Source organism: Mobula birostris, chromosome 7, assembly GCF_030028105.1.
Source record: "Mobula birostris isolate sMobBir1 chromosome 7, sMobBir1.hap1, whole genome shotgun sequence".
Lineage (NCBI taxonomy): Eukaryota > Metazoa > Chordata > Chondrichthyes > Myliobatiformes > Myliobatidae > Mobula > Mobula birostris.
Genome location: NC_092376.1, coordinates 138,929,678 through 138,956,700, shown reverse-complemented (window position 1 = coordinate 138,956,700; position 27,023 = coordinate 138,929,678). Strand labels below are relative to the sequence as shown.

Here is a 27,023-nt window from a genome sequence, read left to right as displayed (position 1 = left end):
GATGCAAAGATCATTGCCAAGGGTCCAACAGTGTCTTCCCTTGCTTTCCATAGTAACTTTTGGTATGTCCAATCTGGCCCTGGGAATTCATCTATCCTAATGATTTTCAAAATTTCTAGCACATTATCTTTCTTCACATCAACATGTTCAAGCACATCAGCTTTTGTATTATGCTGTCTTCACAACTGTCAAGGTCCCTCTCACTGGTGAACACTGAAGCAAAGTATTCATTGAGGACCTCCCCTCCCTCCTCTGACTCCAGACACATTTGCTCTTCTATCCCTGATCGGTCCCACTCTAGCCATTCTCCTCCTGTTTTCCACCTACAATAGAACGCCTTGAGGTTTTTCCTTAATCCTACCTGCCAAGGCCTGCAGCCTATTTTCTCCTATTAGTTACTTTCTGCTTTCTCAAATTATTTCTTTTAAATCAGATTTCTTTAAATCCAGTCGACCTGATTTACATCCATAAGTCCTTCAATATTTTACAGCACTTGTTAACAGTGTTCTAGCTCTGATCTCCTTGCTACCATGAGTACCAGTCCCTTCACATCAATGTCCAGGCAAATGTATATGTTGATATTGAAACAAACTGAATTAAACTGAACAAGTAAGTGAGTAGTTAAAACGAACAGTGCAGATGTCAGAGATTGAACATTTCCACAAATAACATCGGGAAATCAGTTGCGAATTAATTACCATTTATAATCATTTGGATGTCATTTGGAGGATATACAAAAATTGTAATTAATTTCCTTTTTATTTGAACTAAAGTATACAGAAATTTTATTCCCACGCAAAGGTAGCTCCTACATAAATTTCGAAATGTAATCTGAAACCAAAACAAAAGCAGGAGATTTTCATCTGATAAGACATCAGAGATCAGAGTTCACCTTGCGTGCTACATCTCTTGCGAAAGCGTTTCAGCAAAATAAATTAAAATGCTATTTGATAAAGAATTCAACATTTATTTAAAAATACAGTGAAAATTAACGAGAAGTCCACCACCCAGATATTAATGCATATGCTGCCAAAACTGACATCTCCCGCCCGCTCCGCCCCCTCATCTTTCTTTCCTATTTCAACAGATATGATGCAAAAGCGCGACCAGCCAGTCTTGTTTACTGAGCATTTTATGCAGATTCTCAACACCGTACATTCGCCTCTGTACTTTTGCATCAGCTACTCAGACTTTATTTGGATTTTCCTGCTCGCGTGTGACAATGCAAGAACAATATAGCCATTGTATGTTTGTGCGTGTGTAACTGCGTGCGTGTCTGTGGTGCTGGGGAGGGGGGGAGGACAGAGGGTATCCCTGTACATCCGTGAGAGGGCAGTATGAGGCTGACCCTGGCACCAGTTGCGTGGGAGTTCCCCGAGCGGCCGCTATGCTGCCGCTGCAGCTACTCCGCTGCTGCGAGCGCGGCCGCGACCGCGGCACGGCGCCTCGTGACGTCCGAGCCACCTGGGCGTGCGCGATGCCGCCGTCGGCCCCGAACGCGCGTGGGCTTTTCATTCCCACGCTCCTCGCGGCGCGTGCACGCCCTCCGATGCTGTTGCTGTGACGGCGCCGCGCGTGCCCGCCCGCGCTCGCTCGCTCCCTCTGAGCAGAGCAGAGCAGCGCTGCCCGGGTGATGCTGTAGCAACTGCAGCCTACCGCACGCTGCACTCGGGACAACGGAGACAGCCTGAACCCATTGCATTCGCTCATGAAGATGTCCAACAATGACATTAATATATCGTCCACGGAAAGGATGGTAAAATGTGAGTACAAGCCAATATTGAAATGCACCATCGATTAAAAAAAACATGAAAGCATAGCTAGAGAACAATTTCAGACGATTGAATACATATGTGATGATGGTGACACCGTTCTGTGGAAGCATTGGGAGCTCATGCAGATCGTTGGGAACCTTGGATAGAAAAAATATAAGCATATAGCATTCGATCTCACTGTCTTGTTTTAAGAGAATCGTTGCAAAAATAATGTTCTAGCCGTTGAATGTTTTTTGTTTGCTAATTAAATTTCATCGCGATGACAGGTATTGCTTTGGTGTGTGAAGGCTCTAATTCTGTTAGTTACAATTATCCCTTATTTTTTGAGCATGGGTGTCGCTCGTTTGCTATTATTCCAGTCAACCTTCCCACCTATTGCCAACTCTAATTATTTAGATTTTTTAAAGCAGACTGGCGCTGTCCAAGAGGCTGCTGCTGATCTCCACGCAAGCCACTTGGTCAACGCATGCAAAAATAGATTTGGGTTACATATTTTACAATTAACAAGAGCAGTGACCTCGTTTTCTGTTTGTTTTATTTATGATAAAGCCTTCCGTTTATTTTGGTTTCCGCATTTAAAGACACCGCCCGAGTGGAATATGCGTTTTATTGCAGTGGCTTCGCGACAACGTCCATTTCAGAGTGTGTGGGTGATTCCCTCACTTAAAGGTCTCCCCTGGCATTCAGAACATCCACGCAATAGGCGTTACTGCAGATTCCTGTTTATAAGTGGATGGGAAGGTGGGGGGGGGGAGATTTTGGAAGAACCCTCTTGTTGATGGTGCGAATGTTGTACTTGGTTATATCGGAATGAGATAACGATTGACAGCGATGAGTGGAACGAGTCGGTGGGATTGGGATTACCTTTGTGGCTGTTGTGCATTCCACGCCAATGGTTAAACATTGCTCAGTGTCGGGATGTTTATGGAAACACGAGGCACTGTGGAGTTAATTGAAATCTGATTACCAGAAAAAAAATCCTTCATACTGGAGGGTAAACGACGTCAGAATGCGATAATCTTTACGTGTCTCGTTAGACGGGTTTGCTGAATATTGGCGCTGGTTCACCCACCCCTCCATTGAATGCAATAGCATAACAACTAAGCGGTTACAGTTTAGGACGTGCACGGCTGCATTATTAGGCAAATCGGTTTTAGTATCCTGTTTATCATTATGGGTATTGTAATGATATTTTTTCTGGCTGACTAGCCTTATATTTTGCACAAAATTGGATTTCCTATGTATTTGCTATATTTTGTTTATTCTTTTTAGGAAGTATGAACTATCTACTTTTATTGTTTATTGATCGAATTTTAGTGTGTGTGTAAACAACCACCATTGACATAGTGAAAATAAAAAGCATTGAATAGCATATAAAATATGAATTGAGTAATCAAGAGCCAATTTTTTTTTCAAAATTTACACATTTCTTTAAGATTTTGCATAAAAGAAACTATTTTGAACATTCACCTCACGTCTGTCAGTTCACCACCTCCACAGTCTAAAATATTGCCCATTCAATTGCTCCACAATAGTAATTTGCTCTTGGATGTAAAGTAAAAATGGAAATACAAACTTATGAGAGCAAATGTTTAAAAAGACTTTTATGAGCTTGGTGCATGGAGCTTAGAAATATAGAGGGCTATGGGTAACCCTAGGTGATTTCTAAAGTAAGTACATGTTCGGCACAGCATTGTGGGTCGAAGGACCTGTATTGTGCTGTAGGTTTTCTATGTTTCTATGATCTTGTTATGCTAAGAATGTTGTAAAACCATGGATGCACTTTCAAAGTGTAGTTACTTTTCTAATGAAGGAAACGTTTTTCAGTGACTTTCCTGTGATGTCATTTGAAGCCAAGACACTTGGACAACTCTCCTGAAAGGTGCTTATTGTAATTTGAGCAAAAGACGGCAGCTTGGGATCTACCTATCCCAGCACCTGACTTTTAATATTGAGTTCACTGAAGTGGGACTTGAACCCAAAGCCTCTGATTTATGATAAATTTGCTTTCAGTAGAGCCATTGCTAACAATGAGGGTTCATTGATGGATAGTTTACACTTTTCCATGAGGTTCTTTAGTTAGTTATTTAAGTTAAAGCACAATTAAGGCTGTTGGAAATAAGGCTGCCAAATTGATGGCCGGAGGAACATAATTTCTCTCACTTTCACAGCGAGGAGTAGGATGTTGCTTGTGATGTGATGATCAGCCTGCTCTTGGTCTTAAGCATGTTGATGTGTCTATTAGCTGTGTTCTACTAACTTTGTTTGAATTCTACCGAACAGTAATAAAGTACAAAATAGTTCACACCCCCGTACCAGTAAACCCTGATAAAGAATGCTAAGACTAGTTGTGTTAGTATGCGCTCTGTGATGCTGGAATATGCAGTTAATGTTCATGTGATCATCTCAATTGGAAAACTTGATGGATTTCCAATGAATGGCACTTACTCATTCATTTAAATTCAGGGTAAATTTATTTGTAGATTGAACGAGCCCTTCAGAGACATTGTCCTTTCATTCGAACTTCAACTGGACGTTCATGGATTTGCCTGAGTTCACTCCTGTGATTGATGCTGCTAAATTGAATTGAATTGACTTTATTTCTTACATCCTTTACATAGATGAGGAGTAAGAATCTTTACATTATGTCTCTGTTTAAATGTGCAATGTGCAATTTATAATAATTTATAATAAATAGTATGTACAACAGGACATTCAATATAACATAGAAATACAATTGTATCAGAGTGAATTAATCAGTCTGATGGCCCGGTGGAAAAAGCTGTCCTGGAGCCCGTTGGTCCTGGCTTTTATGCTGCGATACTGTTTCCCGGATGGTAGCAGCTGAAACAGTTTGTGGTTGGGGTGACTCGGGTCCCCAATGATCCTTTGGACCCTTTTTTACAGACCTGTCTCTGTAAGTGTCCTGAATAGTGGGAAGTTCATATCTACAGATGTGCTGGGCTGTCCGCACCACTCTCTGCTGAATCCTGTGATTGATGGAAGTACAGTTCCCATACCAGGCAGTGATGCAGTCAGTCAGGATGCTCTCAGTTGTACCCCTGTTGAAAGTCCTTAGGATTTGGGGACTCACGCCAAACTTCTTTAACCGTCTGAGGTGAAAGAGGCGCTGTTGTGCTTTTTTCACCACACAGCCGGTATGTACACACCACGTGAGATCCTCGGTGATGTGTATGTTGAGAAACTTAAAGCTGTTCGCCCTCTCAACCCTAGATCCATTGATGGCAATAAGGGTTAGCCTGTCTCTATTCACAATCAGCTCCTTTGTTTTTGTGACATTGAGGGAGAGGTTGTTTTCTTGACACCACTGTGTCAGGGTGATGACTTCTTCTCTGAAGGCTGCCTCATTATTATTTGACATAAGGCCAATCAATGTCGTATTGTCAGCAAATTTAATCAGCAGATTGGAGTCGTGGGTGGTGACACAGTCGTGGGTATACAGAGAGTAAAGGAGGGGGCTTAGGATCCCCTCTGAGGGGCACCTGTGTTGAGGGTCAGAGGGGCAGAGGTGAGGTATTTTACAATATATTGATATTGTAAAATATAGCTTAAATTGTATATATGCTTTCATTATTGTAAACAAAAAACTCAGATGGTTTCCTTTTTAGCTTGCTAGCTCCTTCTGATTTCACAAACCTGTTCATAGAAATGTATCTATAAGGATGATAGCCATGTAAGGTAGCGGTTGATGCTATGTATCCAGTTCTAATGACTTCTGCAATTAAAGTGTACCTTTGTAAGATTCATATTTGGCCATCTGCAAAGGGAATGATTCAAATATGCCAAAGTATCATCCAATTTCATTATCATGTGAAGTATCAGAATTACCCAAGGGTATTTTCATATATGAAAGTTTAATGTGTGACAGCTTTGTAAGTTTTACTCATGATATACTTGTATGCACAACGTAAGTTATTTGCTATAGTAGGTAGTTAAAACTTTGACAAGAAATCTAAAATGGTGCTCAAGAGGAACAAATGAAATGTTCAATATATAACACAGCAACACACACAAAATGCCGGAGGAACTCAGCAGACTGGGCAGCATCTATGGAAAAGAGTACAGTCGACGTTTCAGGCCGAGACCCTTCAGCAAGACCCTTCAAAAGTCCTGATGAAGGGTCTTGGCCCGAAACATTGACTGTACTCTTTTTCATAGATTTACCTGACCTGCTGAGTTCCTCCAGCAATTTGTGTGTGTTGCTTTGGATTTCCAGCATCTGCAGATTTTCTCTTGTTTGTGATTGGAGTATATAACGCAGAACAGTAGAGCATGGTTTAGGCCTCTCAGCCCATGGTGCAGCTCTAAGAACTTGGCGTTTTTTTAGATAGCAGCAATGAAGAAAGTGAATCATGCCATAAGGAATCAGGAGCAGCAAGAAAAAAAACAATACTGGAAGAAAAATAAATACAAAATACAATTGTTAAATGAAACAAAACAAAACTAATAACTGACGAGGGCAGAAATCCAATAGAGAATGACAAAATACTGTAAGTGGTGTTGAGGTACTAGTCATTAACATTTCAGAGATGGTTTCTTCATCAAGAATTGTTTTGTTAAATGATCCATCCCTGAATCATTAACATGTCAGTACATTTGTTCAGCTGTTGATCGACCTGCCACCTTTCTAGACTCTGCCTGAACAGCTGACTAGGTTTTTGTGCTCAAGGTTCTGGTGTGAAGAACCATGATGCATTTTTTTTACCAGAACTTAATGAGCATTGTTTGGGACATGTAGGTGAAATACTCTGCCTTGAAATTGGTTATATATTACTACAGTCCAGTGCTAGAGGACTGAAAGTGATTTTCCCTAGATGCATCAAGATTAAGTGAGATTCTGAGTTAAATAGTGCTGACACATGTGAGCTGTTTTCAGCAACTCATTCCAACTAACCAGTGATTACAGTCCGTTGACCCATATAGTTTAATGCTTGCACAGAATATTACTGGGAGCAATAAGGTTTCATTGATCTAAAGTGCTCTATTCACTCACAACCCAACTTAGTTCATGTTGCGCAGACTGCTTCACAGCCTCATGACTTAAGGGAGTCTTTCAGGGTGCACCTCTGCCTATGGTGGAAACTTGACTTGGATAGCTTCCTTTTAAGTTATTTACTAATTGGCTCTTCCTCTAATCTTTCTTCCTTTATCTAAGTCATGATCTCACAGAACTTTGCCACAGCCTCTGTTCATATCACTCTCCCACACCAATCACTTTCACTTCTTCCAACAATGTTTTGATCTCCACTCCCTCATCAATTATCAAACTGTCTACAGGAGCACTGATAGCCATAAATAAACACCTTGTCCTTTCTTCCTGTATCTTCAGTATTGCTGCTGTGTTGTCCATTCAAGCAGCAGGAAAGTGGAACATCTTTTTGTCTTTATCCGCCATCTTAACAGTGGGTCACGCAAGCTACCTTAAATAATATTTCATCTTAAGAGTGGCTGCTCTTAGAGAGCTCTACCCATAGCTGGACATTGTGCTGGTAATTCATGCTTTGTCTGTGACTTCTGAAATAATGCATGACCAGTGTGTGTAATCACATGAAAGGCACAGAACTGCACTGCACACAGCTACCCAGTTGTTCCCGATGCAATAATAAGCCCAGGATATTCTGCAGATGCTGGAAGTGCAGAGCAACACACACAAAGTGCTGGATGTACTCAGCAAGTCAACTGTTTATTCATTTCCATAGATGCCGTCTGACCTGCTGAGATCCTTCAGCATTTTGTGTGTGTCCTCTAGACAGTGCCTTCTCAGCATATATTTCATGTATTGTATATTTCTTGTTTTATTGTTTTGTATCTATACACTTAAAATACAGAACGAAGTTTATTAAAATTGAGTAAGGTCTTAAAACTTCGAATAATTTTGTAGGTTATTAAGAATATCTTTTATCTCATTCATGGGTAACATTGCCACAGTGTTTCTTTCTCAAACGTATCTTTACATTTTCACCACCATTTATCCATCCATGCTTCCATATATTTTTGACTCCATTTTGTTTAATTTATAAAGGTAGACAGTGACTGCTTATGTTATCAAAAGAAAGGCCTGTGACCCAGCACATTAAGATGATGCATTTTTAGTTATCGCTCAGTAGCTAATATTGTACAACGAAATGCTGATACTAATATTTCCCTTCTTAGAGAAAGCCAAAGGTAAGATTGACATAGGCCAGGTTATAAATTCCAGGACAGTCACCTAAAAAATAATGTTAATCTAGCAGTGGAAATGAAAAATTGTGAGAGGGAGAAGTTTGAAGAATTGAAAAAATTACTTTAAGTGGAGAACTTACAAAATAGAAAATAAGGTTTTTTTTTAACTTTTACTAATAATGATATTACATTTTCATGTGATGTTTTAAAAATTAAATAATGTAATAAATTTATTTATGAATTATACTGAATTGTTGGTTTGCATTATTTTTTTCATTTTATGTTTTATGTTGACTTAGAATAGTGGTTTAAAAATACAGTGGCAGTACACCAAGCTTGTTGGCTGATATTATTAAATATTTGCTCAAATAAGAATGATCACTGTACTAAATCCTGGCAAATTACATAATGTTACAAAAAATATCAAACTACTGGAGGAACCTAGCGGGAGTTAACCTGAAACATCAATACAGTACCACAGATGTTGCTCGACCCATTGAGTTCGTCCAATAGTTTATTTTTGCATCATCTGCAGTCTCTTGTGTCCACATAGTGTTAATTCCTTTTCTTCGTGATATTTATGGGGATTTAATGAAAAATAAAATGGTATTCTTTGACAAATAGTTAATCTAAAAACTGAACTATAAATCCTAATTTTGATTGACAGACATAATGCAAAATAAAAACTAGGCTAGGGCGGGATTAGAGGAAGTCCTGTTGATAAACTAATACCATTATAAAAAAAAATTCCTGTGATATTGTAGTAATGTCATGGAGTTCTTTTACATGGATTTGATTTTCAAGTTTCCTTCTTGTGTTGATTTATCATTGTTAGGTAGTTATAGAACATAGAATAGTACAGCACATTACAGGCCCTTCAGCCCACAATGTTCTGCCGACCCTCAAACCCTGCCTCCCATATAAACCCCCACCTTAGATTCCTCCATATACCTGTCTAGTAGTCTCTTAAACTTCACGAGTGTATCTGCCTCCACCAGTGACTCAGGCAGTGCACTCCACGCACCAACCACTCTCTGAGTAAAAAACCTTCCTCTAATATCCCCCTTGAACTTCCCACCCCTTACCTTAAAGCTATGTCCTCTTGTATTGAGCAGTGATGCCCTGGGGAAGAGGCGCTGGCTATCCACTCTATCGACTCTTCTTATTATCTTGTACACCTCTATCATGTCTCCTCTCATCCTCCTTCTCTCCAAAGTGTAAAGCCCTAGCTCCCTTAATCTCTGATCATAATGCATACTCTCTAAACCAGGCAGCATCCTGGTAAATCTCCTCTGTACCCTTTCCAATGCTTCCACATCCTTCCTATAGTAAGGCGACCAGAACTGGACACAGTACTCCAATTGTGACCTAACCAGAGTTTTATAGAGCTGCATCATTGCATCGTGACTCTTAAACTCTGTCCCTCAACTTATGAAAGCTAACACCCCATAAGCTTTCTTAACTACCCTATCTACCTGTGAGGCAACTTTCAGGGATCTGTGGACATGTACCTCCAGATCCCTCTGCTATGTTATGTAAGTATGCTAACTTTTCCCAGTAAGATTGTATGCATGATAGACCTGTGAAGAAGTTTTGCAGGTTGGGGTATATGTGTGCATGCATGCGTGTGCTTTGCACACTTAAACTGCAAAGTGTCAGCCCTGGTGCTGTGCATGCTTGTGGAGTGAATCAAAGTGGACATGACATTATAGAGTGCATTATTACTCATGTTGTGAACATCCACTGAATTATGTTGTGCATAATTTACAAAGTCACACACGTAGCATGAATTTAGCTCAGTTGTGCCTGGAGCTCTTAAAGCAGCAATTCATATAAGGGACTGATGCTTGACGTGGCTTGAGTGATTGCCTTTTTAGATTGGATGCTAACCTCATGATGTTAATCAGTGTGTAGTGCTGAGCTGATGCCACTGCTGTAGTTTTGGAGCTTAGCGCTCTAGCTAATGTTGTCTTTGACCTCACATAACTGAATATACACTGGGCAGCAGGAAGAGCCATCCACCAGTACAAGTAAAAGGAACCATCACCGCTTCCTTACTGTATGTACACAGGCTGGTCTTCTACATTGTAGCTCCAGCCCAATTATATAGTTTTTTACTGAGTGCTTTACATATTCTGTATAGGCCACAGTCTCTGATGAGTGTTCCTGTGAAGGCCATTTCCATTTTCCCTCAATAGTGGATTGGACGTGTCCACTCAAATTAGCTCTTGTTGCTAAATGTAAATCACTTAGTCATGCACAAGAGATAGCAATGTATCAGTGAGTCCTGTGGAGTTAATGAGGAGGATGCAGTTGAGTAGCTAACAGTAGGCTTCAACTATGCTCACAGTTCAAAGTAAAATTTATTATCAGAGAATATGCATGTCACCACATACAACCCTGAGATTATTTTTCTTGTGGGTATACTCGGTATATATAGAATTGTAACTGTAAACAGGATCAATGAAAGAGCAATAGCATCGAAGACAATAAACAAGAGAAAATCTGCAGATGCTGGAAATCTGAGCAACACACACAAAATGCTGGAAGAACTAGAAGACAACAAACTGTGAAAACTGTGAAATTTAGACTTAAGAATTTAACAATGTTACATAGTTTGAAGTTGGAGTGAAGTATCTGAATTCTAAGTAAGAGAATAAATTTATTGCAATTGTTGGTAGATGAGAGGTGTAAGGGGGTGATTTGAGAAGAGTCTGAGCCAGTAGTACAGATGGTAAAATATAACACTAGAATGTAACATTTACTGAGCTTGAAGCACTTGTGCGGTAATTGAATAGACTGTGGGTTTGCATTCATATTCTTGCTGATTGACTCACAAGATTGAATTCCAGAGTTATCTACTAATCTTGTTTTCCGAGCTTATGTCTGACTGGCTTTGCAAATACAATCCACTTTCTAATTTGTATCTCTTCCACTTAAGGCTTCAGTACAGCACCTAGACATTTTGAAATCCATCTTTCCTATGGTAACTATTTTTTTTCAGGTATTTCCCTGGTCAGGTTCACAGCATGCAAAACTAAAAGGATCAGATGTACAAGCTTGCTTTAAGTACCCTTGGTTAGATTTAACTGTAGCTAGCCACTCAAGTTATTGGCTTCTGCTGATGCATCCAGGCATTGATGAGTGTTGTTAGTGCTGACTGAATGCTAAAATCATTTAAATGAGCAGTCAGCACAAAGTTAACATGTTGCCTGCGTTGCAATTAACAGTTGAAGTTTGATAATGATGCACGATGCACTTTTCCCGTTTCGGGAGCAACAGAAAGTAGTTCTTAATATCATTAGTGATAGGAAGCCATTATTAAACATTCTGGAGAGTTAATTTCTGGTACTTGGTTATAGGAAGACCTGAAATGCTAAGTATGAAGAACATGGAAGGTAGTTCCACAAAGAACTAAAGCAAGCACACACCACAAGTGCAGTTCAGTAATTGAGATTTCGTCTGCAAATATTCATTTACAATTTAGTTTTTATTAAAATTATTCAGTAGAATTTGAACTCCTTGCAAACATATTGCTTTTTAATAAAATTACCCACAAGTGATATATTACACTTATTTCATTTGCATAAAATGCTCTCCAAATGTAAATCTTTGCTCATTAATCAACTGTATTTTCATATTCTACAAAAATATGTATTTTCATAATCCTATCAAAAATAGTAGATGTAGCCAAGTTCATCATTAAAGCCCTTCCCACCACTGAGCACATCTATTCGGAGCACTGTCGCAGGAAAGCAGAATCCATCTTCAAGGATCCTCACCACCCTGGCCATACTCTCTTCTCACTGCTGCTATCAGGAAGAAGGTACAGGAACTTCAGGACCCACACCACCAGGTTCACAAACAGTTATTACCCCTCAACCATCAGGCTCTTGAATAAGTGAGCATAATTTCATTCAACTTCATCTGCCCCATCACTGAATTGTTCCCTCAACTTATGGACTCACTTTCAAGGACTTTTCATCTCATGTTTCTGATATTAATTGCTTATTTATTTATTTATTTATTTATTTATTATTATTTCTTTGTTTTTGTATTTGCACAATTTGTTGTCTTTTGCACACTGGTTGTTTATCCTTCCTGTTGAGTGTGATCTTTCATTGATTCTGTTATGTTTCTTGGATTTTCTGAGTATGCCCATGAGAAAACGAATCTCAGGGTTGTATATGGTGGCATATATGTACTTTGATAATAAATGTATTTTGAACTTTGATATTAAAATACACATCTTTTTTTTGGATACTCAAAGGGAATACATTTAGGTAGAAATATTAAAGGTCAGTCAATTGCAAGTCTTTATAGACATTCAGAAGTTTTATTTATTTCATCTGAATGATCATATTGGGCTAAATATTACTGGACTGGACCAACTGACAGCTCGGAATCAGCACCTATAGTTTGTCCTCAACTCACCCTACTAGGTCTTGAAACACTGGGCCTGAAAGATTGGCTTGAGTGGTGGCAGGGTGTTTGGAAGAGCAGTGAGGAAGCCAGGCCCTCAAACAAAATAAGAAATTTGTCAGATGGAGAATTACGAATTCCACTTTTAAATTTCAAAAATATACTTTATTTACAAAAAATTACAGGAAAGGAAATTAATACTTATTTTCCCTCATGTTTGCTGCACCACCAAATTGATGCACATTTTAACAAAGTCACTCATGTTTTTTTCTTTAACGAATATGCACACGACGTGTTTAAGAAGCTGTTATACAGCAGCCAGCCCCTCTGTGTGCAGTGGGGCAGCGGCCGCTGTCTGTGATCCTTCCTCACAAATATCTTTGCAGTGGTTGCACTAAGTTTTCCCAGCCCTGTCTTTGCTGGTTGTTGAAGCTGTCATTGATAGAGTCATTTCCTAATTTGTAAGCATCTCTGCCATCCAAAAACTGCTTAAATCAAAATAAATGATTTGCGAAATTAACTCTTGATTCACTACAAAAATAGAAAATAATGTGAACTAAACGCATCAAAAACATAAATGATTGAAAACATTTAACGAAAGTATTTTAGAAGTGTGTGTGTAAGCCACAGCCCTACAATCTCAGACCCTGCAACAGTGTATCCCAGTGTAAGTTTTGGTAAATGGCAACAGATTTGAAGTTTACTGTTGTAATCCAATGCAGGACCAAATGTACAAACTTGGGGTCCTGAATCTGGCATTAAGTCTGGGGCTCCTGATTTGAAAGCAAAAGTGCCAGAGTCCCAGATTTGCTTCTATCTACCTGGTAAATGCTGATCAGAACTGCGAACATGTGCCTGTAAGAACAGAGCCACTATAAATTTTAATCTCTAGTATTGTTCATAAAAATTCAAGTATTCATGCACAACTTTAAAAATATTGTACCTTGTAATTCAACACTTATCTAAATTAAATCTGATGTCATTGCCAGTAAAGCTGTTGCTATAGTTGGTAGCAATCTTTATTTATGATCTTGTAAATATTATCCAGTATAACAAATTATAATTAAATCTGCTTTGATTTTGTGTCAATATATTTCATCAAGCAAGGAGGATTGTAGCAATGAAAGATGAGAATAAAGGCAAGGCATTGTTTTTGAAATATACAAACACAAATTGCTTCCCTTTCTTCTGCATGCCAGCCAAACTCTGTTGTGTTTGAAGCATTTCACAGACCAAACTGTGCTGAACTGACTTATAATAGTAATTGTTAGTTGACTCATAGAATTCCTAGGGTTTTTACATTTGAGCTACAATACATTGCTATCCAATTGGAGTAATTACATTTCATATCCTCATATTAGTGTATTTTGTTAAAGTCTAGTCTGCTCTCAGCATTAATTTATGGAAATAATGTTTGAAGTGATGCTCTGTAGCATGGTAAGATAGTAATGCATCATGTATACAGTGCCATAAAGTGTAGAAGCTAGAATTCCGCACTTTCCTAAACTTCATTATAAACTATGCAGAAATTAAACCAAATAAAGCGATAAATAAGATTAGCGATGAGAGAGGAGGACTTCATTTTTTCATTATCAAGAGTAATTTGAAAGACTCCAATATATTGGGTAAACACGAGGAATTCTGCAGATGCTGGAAATTCAAGCAACACACATCAAAGTTGCTGGTGAACGCAGCAGGCCAGGCAGCATCTCTAGGAAGAGGTGCAGTCGACATTTCGGGCCGAGACCCTTCGTCAGGACTAACTGAAGGAAGAGCTAGTAAGAGATTTGAAAGTGGGAGGGGGAGGGGGAGATCCAAAATGATAGGAGAAGACAGGAGGGGGAGGGATGGAGCCAAGAGCTGGACAGGTGATTGGCAAAGGGGATATGAGAGGATCATGGGACAGGAGGCCCAGGGAGAAGGAAAAGGGGGAGGGGGGAAAACCCAGAGGATGGGCAAGGGGTATAGTTAGAGGGACAGAGGGAGAAAAAGGAGAGAGAGAGAGAAAGAATGTGTGTATATAAATAAATAACCGATGGGGTATGATGGGGAGGTGGGACATTAGCGGAAGTTGGAGAAGTCAGTGTTCATGCCATCAGGTTGCAGGCTACCCAATATATTGGGTATTTTTTATTTAATGCTTTAATGTATACCTTTTCTTAAACACTGCTCACTAAACTGAATTTCTTAAAAAAGGTAACCCATAAAATAAGATTATGTAGCACTATTTATTTCTGTGCTGTGTGATTAAAATGTGCTTACTATGAATGGAAACTTGATAATAATCTTTTTCAGGTCATTTCACATCACTTCAGAAATCTCAATGGGCATTTTACAGTGATAACCGCGCTTGCATGTCTGATGTGATTCCCATGTCACAGATGTGTGGAACCATGGGACATCATTCCTTGTGCATTGTAGGGAAAATTAAACTATGTTATCTTGGAAGTTACCATGTTGGACAATACTTAGGTGAAAATGTCCTCTCAATTAAGGCCTGGACTGGGACCTCATTAATAAATCTAAACTTCCTGTACATATTTTTGTTCTTTGGCATTCCCTCAAGCAGCCCTCTAATTGGCTCTTGCTCTCTGAAATATTGCTCTTACCACATCGATTTTTCCTACTCCCTATCCTTTTCTCTGATGGGTCTAGCTCCAATATTGCCAAGTCTTTGACCACTTCACTATAAACCTCCAATCCTGACTGGTCCATATTCCTGGCCAAACGATTTCTCCCAATGCTCTGATGGGGGCCCTGATTTCCACATCTAGTCTCAAAATCTTACTTAATTTCTGATCCTTTTCATCGTCACAGGTCCCCATCTTGATGCTGCAGTTTGGACTCTAAAGTTACTTTACTATTACAATCTATTCTCCTGTGTCAGCATCTCCTTTGCTGTTGCATTACTGTGAGATTCAAGGCTCGCCTTTCCACCCTCCTTTTTAGGGACAATTTCCTAACTGTCATATCAGTTCTTCTAGACTTCTGCACAGCTTGCAGCATTTGGTGATTCACACTCACAGTTGCCTCCTTCTGTGCACATCTAACCATTGTTCTCGCCTGACAACAATTTTCTCACAATGCTTATTACAGAGTAGATGAATTTTACATTTGTACAAGGTAAGTGACTCATCGGTTACTTGAGACAGGGTAAAAGATCATTTGTTACAGATGCATTGTAAATGGCTTTTAGTTTTGATTTTCAGGTGATGAAATTGCAGTGTGAAGAATTGCACTTCAAAGATGTGAGTTCATATGATTTTGAAGAGCTTCATCAACCTTGTCAAAAATGTCTGCATTACATTCATTTTTCAAAGGTGCAGTGATTTTGACTCAAGTATGCAAAATTGTCAGACAAAATAATTGCAGACCAAAATCATTGTTTAGGTATGGTCTCATAAGTTTTTAAAGCCAAAGCATTGACTTTTAATCTGCCCACTTAGTAGATGGTTAACTGGAGGTTTTCTGCTTCCAATCCCCCCCCCCCCCCCCACCACCAATTTTTGTGCATTTTTAGCAGGGTGGGGGAATTCCAGCTCCCTCATGGCAGGGCCACACAAACAGTTAAATGTAAGGAATTCATTATCGGATTATGATCTCCAACATGATTTTAACTGGTGATCCTGGCATTTGCACAGTGCTGAATCACCAGTGCAAGTTGGCATGAGACCAATATGTAATTTTAATTTAGCACTGTTTACTCATGGGCCAGGAGGAGTGGTGCCAGGAAACCTTGGCATGGCCCCTCACAGTGTGGTAGCACAGAAAAGATTTTTTATGCTATCAAACTTAAAGGCAGATATTTATCCAAATAAATTAAATTAGTTTCCATTTTTCAGAATTTAATTTTATTTCTGTAGGATTCTGGAACCCAATACTGCTCCATGTATCATGAAGTACATAGCAGGTTATGGACTCACAATGTATCAGGAAGGTTTAAATGAACAACATGCACTTGCTTAAGATTGTAAACCTGCAGATTCTTTATAAAAACGTATAAAGCAGCCTACTCGCTAGCTTAAAAGCAAAACAAAACAATAATTAATTCAAATACATTTATTGATGTTATTATTTAACTAACTGTTCCAAAATATTCTGTATACATTATGTAAAATATTAAGAATGCCTTAAGTATCTTGCTGACAGTTGATGAAATAATTACCCCACATTAAGCCACCTAAACTGAAGTGCAATCAGTTCGTACTTTGCATTGAATGAAATAATGTCTGCAGCTGGAGTGGTATTGTTACAAGACTTTTTCAGTATCCTGTGAGATATAATAGATAATTTTACCTAGGAGTTCTCCATATTATCGGCACCGGCTTTGATGGAAGAACTATAAAGCCCAGGAATGTCTCTTGGGTACACTGCTTCATTAACCGTTAAAATGGTTAATCAGGTAAACCTCCAAGTGAATATTTCCACAATAATGCAATCAAAGTTCTTTTTTTTCAGTATCCATTGGAGATTGCTGGAAAATATTGTAAATGCCTGTGAATACTATGTGTGGACATGAACAATATGTTTATGATGCCTCTATTAGTAGCCAAATTCTGTTATATAACCAGTAACAACTCAGGAAATGATCTATATCTCGAATTACACCTTCAATTGGGAAGAGCTGTACTCAAAATTATGAGTGTGTTTGTCCAATTAACCATTGTTTGATTACTTTTATTGTTGGCTATGCAGACCTCGCTTTGGACAGGCAAACCAACTGTCAAAACTGACATAATCCCCGAATTATTAAACTTTAGATTAAAGCTAACATTTAAGAACATCTTCCTTCCTGTTCATATTTCTCCCACGAGTTCCTCAGCCCATCCACAAAACGTCAAAGGTATAGATTGGTAGATGGTCATTTCCAGTGTTATGTAAAAGGGATCAAAAGTTGAATTATAGGAATGCTCATGATATATTTGGTATTTTCTTCTACTGCAGTCAGATGTTTGTTTTGAGCTTTACAGATTTCTTCTGTTTGATCCCCATAAACCTGGAGTTATTGCAAAACAAAAACATTGCTTTTTTTTCCCGCTGTTTCTGGCCCTCCATTAGAAAGTTTTGCTGCAAGTCTGTCAAGATTGTCTACCTTGCTTAACCTCCTGCTGCTGAAATAAGTGAGTTTCATAAAAAGGGATCAATCATGATACCATCTCATTGATTTGGTGTTAATAAGCTTTGACTGAAGATTGATTTGTCCATTGGTTGTGGTTGTAGAATCTTGCAGAGTCTCATCCAGTAAGATTTGCTGCCTTACTGTGTGCACTTGGATATTGTGGCATATATGGTTGTGACAACGGTAGTTACTTTAGTGCTGACACCCCTTTTAAGGATTGCATCATGTGATTAACATCTCTGTGCTGCACTGTAACAACGTGTATGGAATGTTTCATCGGCACTTTGTTTAGAGCCCTTTAAAAGAACAACATGACCTCTTTTGTGTATTAAGTGTGTGCAACAGAAGAGATTAAGATCCCACTAGTATATATACCCAATATTTATGAGAAATCATGGTTTCCTTCAGATGCTTGAGAGCGATACAGGTGACCCTTGCATTATGATGATGGTGGTAGTGGGGAGGTGGGGGTAGATGGCAATATAGAATATAGAACATAGAACGTAGTACAGAACATTACAGGCCCTTCGGCCCACAATCTTGTGCCGACCCTCAAACCCTGCCTCCCATATTACCCCCCACCTTAAATTCCTCCATATACCTGTCTAGTAGTCTCTTAAACTTCACGAGTGTATCTGCCTCCACCACTGACTCAGGCAATGCATTCCACGCACCAACCACTCTCTGAGTAAAAAAAACCTTCCTCTAATATCCCCCTTGAACTTCCCACCCTTTACCTTAAAGCTATGTCCTCTTGTATTGAGCAGTGGTGCCCTGGGGAAGAGGCGCTGACTATCCATTCTATCGACACTTCTTATTGTCTTGTACACCTCTATCATGTCTCCTCTCATCCTCCTTCTCTCCAAAGAGTAAAGCCCTAGCTCCTTTAATCTCTGATCATAATGCATACTCTCTAAACCAGGCAGCATCCTGGTAAATCTCCTCTGTACCCTTTCCAATGCTTCCACATCCTTCCTATAGTGAGGTGACCAGAACTGGACACAGTACTCCATTTGTGGCCTAACCAGAGTTTTATAGAGCTGCATCATTACATCGCGACTCTTAAACTCTATCCCTCGGCTTATGAAAGCTAACACCCCATAAGCATTCTTAACTACCCTATCTACCTGTGAGGCAACTTTCAGGGATCCGTGGACATGTACCCCCAGATCCCTCTGCTCCTCCACACTACCAAGTATCCTGCCATTTACTTTGTACTCTGCCTTGGAGTTTGTCTTTCCAAAGTGTACCACCTCACACTTCTCCGGGTTGAACTCCATCTGCCACTTCTCAGCCCACTTCTGCATCCTATCAATGTCTCTCTGCAATCTTTGACAATTCTCTACACTATCTACAACACCACCAACCTTTGTGTCGTCTGCAAACTTGCCAACCCACCCCTCTACCCCCACATCCAGGTCGTTAATAAAAATCACGAAAAGTAGAGGTCCCAGAACAGATCCTTATGGGACACCAGTAGTCACAATTCTCCAATATGTTCTTTGAAAGTGGGCTGTATCGTGATTTTCTGTAACGAGTCGCTGCGTAATCTGCATATGTGTCATGCAACACGAGCTGAGAAAAGAAATTGTGTTGATTTACCACTTATTTTTTCACATACATTTTGCAAGAGCAAAATTTGCAAATTTTATTCTGTACCTCAAATTTTGGGTAGGGATTTGTGAATTCTGTAAGGGCGAATTTCTATAGCCTAAGCATGGTTTGAAATACAGAAGTCATCTGAAGTTCAAATCTGTGTGAGTGACCTATAGCAAGGTAGGTAAATTAGTGAAGAAATAATATCAACCATAATGAATTCTAATTTATTGTATCTGATTTTATTGGGAGACCAGTTCTACTTTCATATTTAGTTGAAAACACAAGTATACTTTTGGAAGGTATTGTGGCACATTGTTTTATGGGCTTCTCTGATTGGCATGGAGTTGTCCAGCAGTTTTATCAACTACAGTTAAAAAGCACAAGGGTAGCAGGGACAGGTTGCCCTGATTCTATTACTCTTCCTTCAACTAGGTGTCAGTTCTGCAATCCCCACCCAAGAACACTGTGGGAGTACCATCATCTGTGGGGCTTCAGTGGATCAATGGTGTGGCTAATCAATACCTTCACATGGGTGATAGATACTGGCCTTACAAGCAAAACCTGCATTCTGAAAACTAAATAAACCAAAGTGGTAAAGTAATGCACTTTATACAACTGTACAGAATCTGTGGTTGTAACATTATCAAAGTATTGCCGAAACATGGAGCTCTCAGTCACCTGTTTGAAGAACGAAGAGAATAAGGGCATTTGCGCAAATGTGGTTAATGCCTGCGGGAAGCATGTGTAGATGTTAGATCATGTCAACAACTAAGCTGATTTTATGTAATTGCTGCCATTTTGGAGCTCGTTGCTTCAGCCTATGTCCTCTGTTAATCTCATAAAGCTGAATACACATTCACCAAAAGGACAGACCTCAAATCAGAAAGTTTAAAGTTTAATACAGATTTGTTGTTGGTTAACTTCTTCAGGATGTTTACATTTATTCTGTAAGTGCTTGGAGCTTGCTGCAATTGGTCTCATTTGCGAAGGTCATTGCTACAGTGTGTTATGTGTCAGATGCTGAAGATCTTTTCTCTTCAGACCTTTACCTCAGGTAAGTTACTTCAGACGTGAGTGCATTTGAAGACATTATTCCTGGTGTGCTGACATGTTTGTGGATTTGAGCAGAGACCATCCAGAACTAGAAACAGGGTTGGAAGCGTCTCAGCGGAAGGTCATATTTGCTTAGAATAGTTAGAATTTCAGTCTTGAAGCGAGTTGAGTATTGAATTGTTGTTGGTGGTCATGATGTGGGCTCCTTCTAGGTTTGCGGTGCTGAACACAGTTTACAGGCCACACCTGACTCTGCAGGATGTTTCTGCCTGCCAAGCTAAAAACAAGCAGTCCTATCTTCCATGTACATGGTAACCATATTTACCTACAGCAAGTTCCCAAATTTACTCCTGAGTAGTGAAGGCCACCAAAGGTCAAGGTCTTCCCAATGCAAATTGCAAGTAGTGCCACTGGACATGCTCAGATTGATGAATAATTTGAACCCCCAAACTTCTGCCTGTTAATGGACCTGAATGTTTGAGAATGGCTGATCGTCATAACAACAGAGTTGTCATGTACCTGTCACATGAAGTTTGTGTTAGTGAGTGTTGTGCAGCTTGATTACCCAAAGCAGGGAAGTCATCCTGCCAAGAACTTTCCTCCTTTTCCCTTTGTGTCCCTCTCATGACTGTGGAGCTGGAACTGTTTGCAAGCTGTAAGATAGAAAAACGAGTCCTGTGTGAATGCGAACTGTGTATTGTGATTGTGTAAATTGTAGGCATGAGTCCTGATTGATAGAAGTGGCTGGAAGATGAGCAGTTGAAGTACGGTAACTTGGGCAGTTTAGTGAGATTGGTGGGATATGGGGTTTCAAGCCAGGTTCTTAATCTTGACCTTATGTGGAGGTCACTAGAAGTTTTGCATTTCTTCATTCCCTTCCTATAGATCACAGATCTTCTTTTCTCTATTTCCTCCACCAGTGCATCCAGTGTTGCGTTGTAATTCTTGAAGCATGATGTTCTTCTTGTTACATGTTTAAGTGAAGAATTGTAGTGCACATTAAATTCTGAAAAACTCATGAATGCTTTATAGCCATGGTGCACCTCTCCTTTATTTGTAGCTCCATTGGCAGTTAGCTTTTTTCTTGTATTGGAAGCAATGGCGTGTTATGATTTCTGTTTTGGAGGGATATTTAATTTAGTCTCTAAAGGCCTATTCTTCTATATACAATCATATCACTAATATAATTCTTACCCTGCTGATATATTTTTGTAAAATGCTGTATTACTGTTATAGAATTGAACCCCGTGAACTGACCAAAGGTTAATGCAATGTATTCATGCTCTGACTGATAGATTTAATCAGATCACTCATTAAATCTATATGCAACACGATATAAATTCACATTTTTACATCAGTAACTAAAAGACATCCTCTTACAATTCAAACTTAATATGTTGAAAAACAAACATATATCTTGGATGAAATATTTGAATACATGATACTTTGACATTGATATCTAGGTCTTCCAATAGTTGTGTTGGGGAATAAAGCTTGAGAACTGTTGTAAAGACTAAAATAGAAATTAGAGCAGAGTTACTTACAAAAGGAATGATTGGTCTAACTAATAGAAAATGGGACAGAATGTGTTTTAATAGAGGAAGTATATAAAAGTGAGCCCCCATGGGATTGTTTTTATTTTAAGTTCACTACACATTAAATATCTATTTTCAGCACCACAATCCCGTACAACACATAAGAGAAAATCCTGACTAAGGCCTTGAAATTTTGTGTGTAATATTTAAAATAGTTTGAGATTTTAAAGGTTTTTTTTATGTAAACCGGATGCAATTGCAGTGGAATCAGTAAAGTGTTTGCAGTTGCTGGAGGATTTGCTCAAATTAAACTGGATGCCAGCTGTGAAGCAAATCTTTGCTTTGACCTATGAGGGCATAAGCAATTCATTTACCTTTGCCTCTAAATTTTCATCAAAGGAAATGATCTTTGCTGTCGAGATTGGTCGAGAAATGAATTGCTGTCCAGAACCAAATTAACATCTTTGAGGAATTGTTTGTTGTTACAGTTGAAACCAATAATTTCATTTCAGATCTTTTTCCTGTTTTGGCTGTGTTTTGTACTTGCATCTTGTTAAGGCATAAATTTGTGGCTTTCATTCTCAACAGGAACCTTGATTTAACATTAAAAAAATCCCTTTACAATCCAGTGAATCCAAAAGGGGAATGGGTGCTGCAGAAGAGCGCTTCCAGCTGTTTTGTTTTAGTCATGACTTATGTACTCACATTTTCACCACTGGACTTCCATTAAACCTGAAAAGAATAAAGATATTATAGTTCAGCAAACTTTGAAGATGGTACAAAACAAAGTCTTACTAACCGTGCATGGAACAATAAATTTTGCAGCCATTACAGAGATTTGATTGAGAGAGGGCCAGGACAGACAACAGAACTTTCCAGTGTATCTATCTTTCAGAGGTGATAGAGAGATGGAGGAGTCCTGTTATTGATCGGTCAGAGTACTATTGTTACACTCAGGACATACTGGATGGCTCATCCATTGAGGCAATATGGGGGGCACTCAGAAATAAGAAAGATGCTATCACTGTGATGGGTTATAATATAGGCCTCCAAAAAGCCGATAGAAATCATTTGGGGATATGGGCAGAGAAATTGCAGGTGGAGTTTAATCTAGGTAAGCATGAGATGTTGAACTTTAGGAAAGAAAAAGTTAAGAGGAAAATATACATTAAGAGACAGGACCCTTAGAAGCATTGACACACAGAAGGAACTTGGAGTTCCCTTGAAAGTGACACCACAAGTTGATATGGTGCCTGCTTGCCCTTATCAGTCAGGGCACTGAGTATAAAATTCAAAAAATCTGTTGCTTCTGTATAAAAATTGGTTATGGCATTCTTGGAATTTTGTGTGCAGTTCTGGTTATTAGTCTTTAGGAAGAATGTGGAGGGTGCAGAAGAGGTTCACCTAGATATTGCCTGGATTAGAGAGCATTAGCTATAACGAAAACTTGGGCAAACTTAGATTATTTCTCTTTGGAGTGTTGTACACTGCTGGGAGACCTGATAGAAGTTTATAAATCTGTGAGAGGCATAGACAGAGTAGGTGGTCAAAGTGTTTTCCACAGAAAGGAAACGTCAATTTCTAGAAGGCGTAGCTTTAAGGTGAGAGGGCGAAAGTTTAAAGAAGAAGTGAGGCAAGTATTTTTTACACAGTGGCAGATGCCTAGGATGCATTATCAAGGTGAAGTTGAGGGTTAGGGAACGAGGCATTGGTGGGCAGAAAGCAGATACAGTTGTGGTATTTGGGAGGCATTTGGACAGATTCATGGAAGGATTATGGAGTATGTGCATGCAGGTGTGATTGTTTTAATTTGGCATCATGCTCAGCACAGACATCAGTGACCAAAGGGCCTGTTCCTGTGGTAAACTGTTTTGTATTCTAATTGTAGTCAGTGTTTTTAAATATAGGTGACTTCAGGGTTAGTATACATGTTTTCATCAATCTCTATGTGTGAAGGAATGGGCACTGAAAGTAGAGTTGGGCTTTTTGAACAGCAAGCTGGAATATATTTGGAAGTTGAGTGTACCATTGAATCTTGACAACTAAATATAATTGCCAAAAATCCTTGAAGTCAAGTCACAAAGAAATAGTGGCAAACTAAGGAGTGAAAAAGAATGATGAATTTCAAGAAATGTTAGTAAAGATGAAATGGAGAAAATAACAGGATTAAAAATTGATAGCCAAAGAAATGGAATTCTAAAATTTGTGGCTTTAAAAATTGTCAGTGCATTAATTATGAGTAACCAGAATTACTTGGTTTCTTAAACATTTCCAGTGGCTTGGAAAACAGCAAATATATAGCCACTTTTCAAGAAAAATATTGCTTGAAGCAGGAGACAATTTAATCAAATACTTTAGTTCTGTCTTCACAGTAATGGACTCAAATAACTTTTCAGAATGGTAAGGAACCAAGAGTCCAGTGAAATAGGAACTAAAGGAAATTAGTGTTTGTAAATTGGAGTGTTGATGCTGTTAAAGAAACTGAAAATGGAATAATCCCCAAGATCTAATAATCTGAGTAATAAAAGAGGCAGTCTTGGAAATAGGGAATGCATTGATTGTCATCAATGGAAATTCGATAGATTATGGAGTGGTTCCTGCAGACTGAAGGGTGACAAATGTAATCTTCTGTTTAAAAACAAAAGTGGGAGAGTGAAAATCATCTAACCAGACCAATTAATGTAACATCATAGTTCAGTGAAATTTTGGTCGATCATAAAGGATGTGATAAGAGGACACTTAGAAAATATCAATAGGGTTGTGTCATTTTAATGGACATGAATGAGAAGGTAATTGTGTTTGACAAACCTACTAGAGTTTTTTATTGAGCATGTAACTAATAGAACAGATAATGCAGAACCAGCAGATGAGGTACATTTGGATTTTAGAAAGGCCTTTGATAAAGTCTGTATGAGATATTAGCAGGCAAAATTAAATCACATGAGATTGTGGACAATATACTCAATTCAAAATCAATTGATAGATAGGAAATAGGCTAATGGTGCCCAGCAGAGATCAGTACCTGTCCCTGAGCTATTTAATATAAATTGGCATCACTAGTTGATAGGGTTGTAAAGATAGCTTTTGGCACATTGGTCTTCATGAATTGATAAGTATTGAGTACGGGAGAAGAGATGTTATGTGAAGTTGTATAAGACTTAGGTAAAGCCTACTTTGGAGTATTGTGTGCAATTTTGGACACCTACCTACAGGAAAGATGTAATTAAGGTTGAAAGAGTACAAGGAAAATCCAGAAGGATGTTGCCTGGTCTGGAGGACCCGAGTTATAAGGGAAGATTGAACAGGTTAGGACTTTATTCCTTGGAACATGGAAGACTGAGAGGAGGTTTGATAGAGGTATGTAAAATTATGAGGGGTATAGATAGGATAAATGCAAGCAGGCTTTTTTTCCAATGAGGTTGGGTGAGATTACACCTGGAGGTCACAGGTTAAGCGTGAAAGATAAAATTTTTAAGGGGAACACGAGGGAAACTTTCACTCAGAGGGTTGTGAGATGTGGAATGATCTGCCAGTGCAAGTGGTGCACGCGAGGTCGATTTCAATGTTTAAGATAAGTTTAGATAGGTACGTGCATGGATGGTAGCGATATGGTAGGCTATGGTCCTGGTGTAGATCAATGATCGGGCAGTTTAAATGGTTCAACACAGACTGGATGAGCTGAAGAGCCTGTTTTTGTCTGTATTTTTCTGACTTTATGACCCTAAATGATAATTGGGAAATGTGAATTTAGAATGAGATTTGGGTGTCCTTGTATACCTGTCACTGAAAGAAAATACACATATAAGCAGTCAGTTAAAAAGACAAGTGGCATGTTGGCATTTACTGCAAGAGGATTTGAGTACAGGTGCAAAATGTCTTACTATAACATTACAGAACCTTAGTGAGACCGTATCCGAGTATTGTGTCCAGTTTTGACCTGCTGCCTAAGAAAAGATATACACTGTGAAACAAATATGGTTGAATGTCTCTAGAAACATTCCTGGGATGGTGGCACTGTTATATGATGTGAGATCGTTACATGATGTCAGGCCTATATTCACCAGTTTTGAAAAACAAGAGGAGATCTCATTGAAAAGATGCAAAGTTCTGATAGGACTTGGCAGGCAAGATGCAGGGAGGTGTGGTTTCATCTCTCAATCTCAGGATATGGATAAGGCACTTTGGAATGGCCTGAGGTTCTTCTCTTGGTAAATCATGTGGAATTCTCCAGTACCAGCCTTGGAAGCTAAGCAGTTGAAAATATTCAAAAAGAAATTTAATTTTTAAACATAAGAAGCATCAGGGAGTATAGGGAAAGCAATCAACCACGATCAAATTAAATGCTGGAAATGGCATAAGGGGCTAACTAGCTTTCTCCCGCTCCTATTTTTCTCCTTTCCTTCTTTCTGGCCAGTTGGCTGAAAATCAGTTTTTGGGAAAATGCTTAAGAATGTAACTAAAATTACATTAGCATGGTTTTAAGAAAGGAAATTCATGTTAGGCAAATTTATTAGGGGTTTTTGAAGATGTGACTACCATATTAGAATTGAGCAGATGGAGGATACTTAGATTTCCAGGACATAATGGGTAAGGTGCCATCCAAAACTTTATTAAGTAATAAACACTCATTATTTGCAGTAGTATATAAGACTGCATTATGTTCTGTTTTGTACCTCCAAGACATAAAACGAACCAAAAGAAAAATACGGAGAGATCAGGAGAATGTATACGCTTCATACATAAAAGTTGCTGGTGAATGCAGCAGGCCAGGCAGCATCTCTAGGAAGAGGTACAGTCGACGTTTCGGGCCGAGACCCTTCGGAAGGAAGAGCTAGTAAGAGATTTGAAAGTGGGAGGGGGAGGGGAAGATCCAAAATGATAGGAGAAGACAGGAGGGGGAGGGATGGAGCCAAGAGCTGGACAGGTGATTGGCAAAAGGGATATGAGAGGCCCAGGGAGAAGGAAAAGGGGGAGGGGGGGAACCCAGAGGATGAGCAAGGGGTATAGTCAGAGGGACAGAGGGAGGAAAAGGAGAGAGAGAGAGAAAGAATGTGTGTATACAAATAAATAATGGATGGGGTACGAGGGGGAGGTGGGGCATTAGTGGAAGTTGGAGAAGTCAGTGTTCATGCCATCAGGTTGGAGGCTACCCAGACGGAATATAAGATGTTGTTCCTCCAACCTGAGTGTGGCTTCATCTTTACAGTAGAGGAGGCCGTGGATAGACATATCAGAATGGGAATGGGATGTGGAATTAAAATATGTGGCCACTGGGAGATCCTGCTTTCTCTGGCGGACAGAGTGTAGGCGTTCAGCAAAACGATCTCCCAGTCTGCG

At 39.2% G+C, this 27,023-nt stretch overlaps 1 protein-coding gene across 2 annotated transcripts in view; it reads left to right on the top strand.

Moving 5' to 3' along the window:
- Positions 1-1,636: 1,636 nt before the first annotated feature.
- LOC140200830 (protein phosphatase 3 catalytic subunit alpha-like) overlaps positions 1,637-27,023 on the top strand; it is a 422,916-nt gene continuing 397,529 nt past the window's right edge. For both annotated transcript variants that reach the window (XM_072264453.1, XM_072264455.1), the window contains exon 1: positions 1,637-1,763. In XM_072264453.1, the coding sequence (XP_072120554.1) occupies positions 1,709-1,763 (55 nt within the window). In that variant the 5' untranslated portion in view covers positions 1,637-1,708. The remainder of the gene's footprint in view (positions 1,764-27,023) is intronic.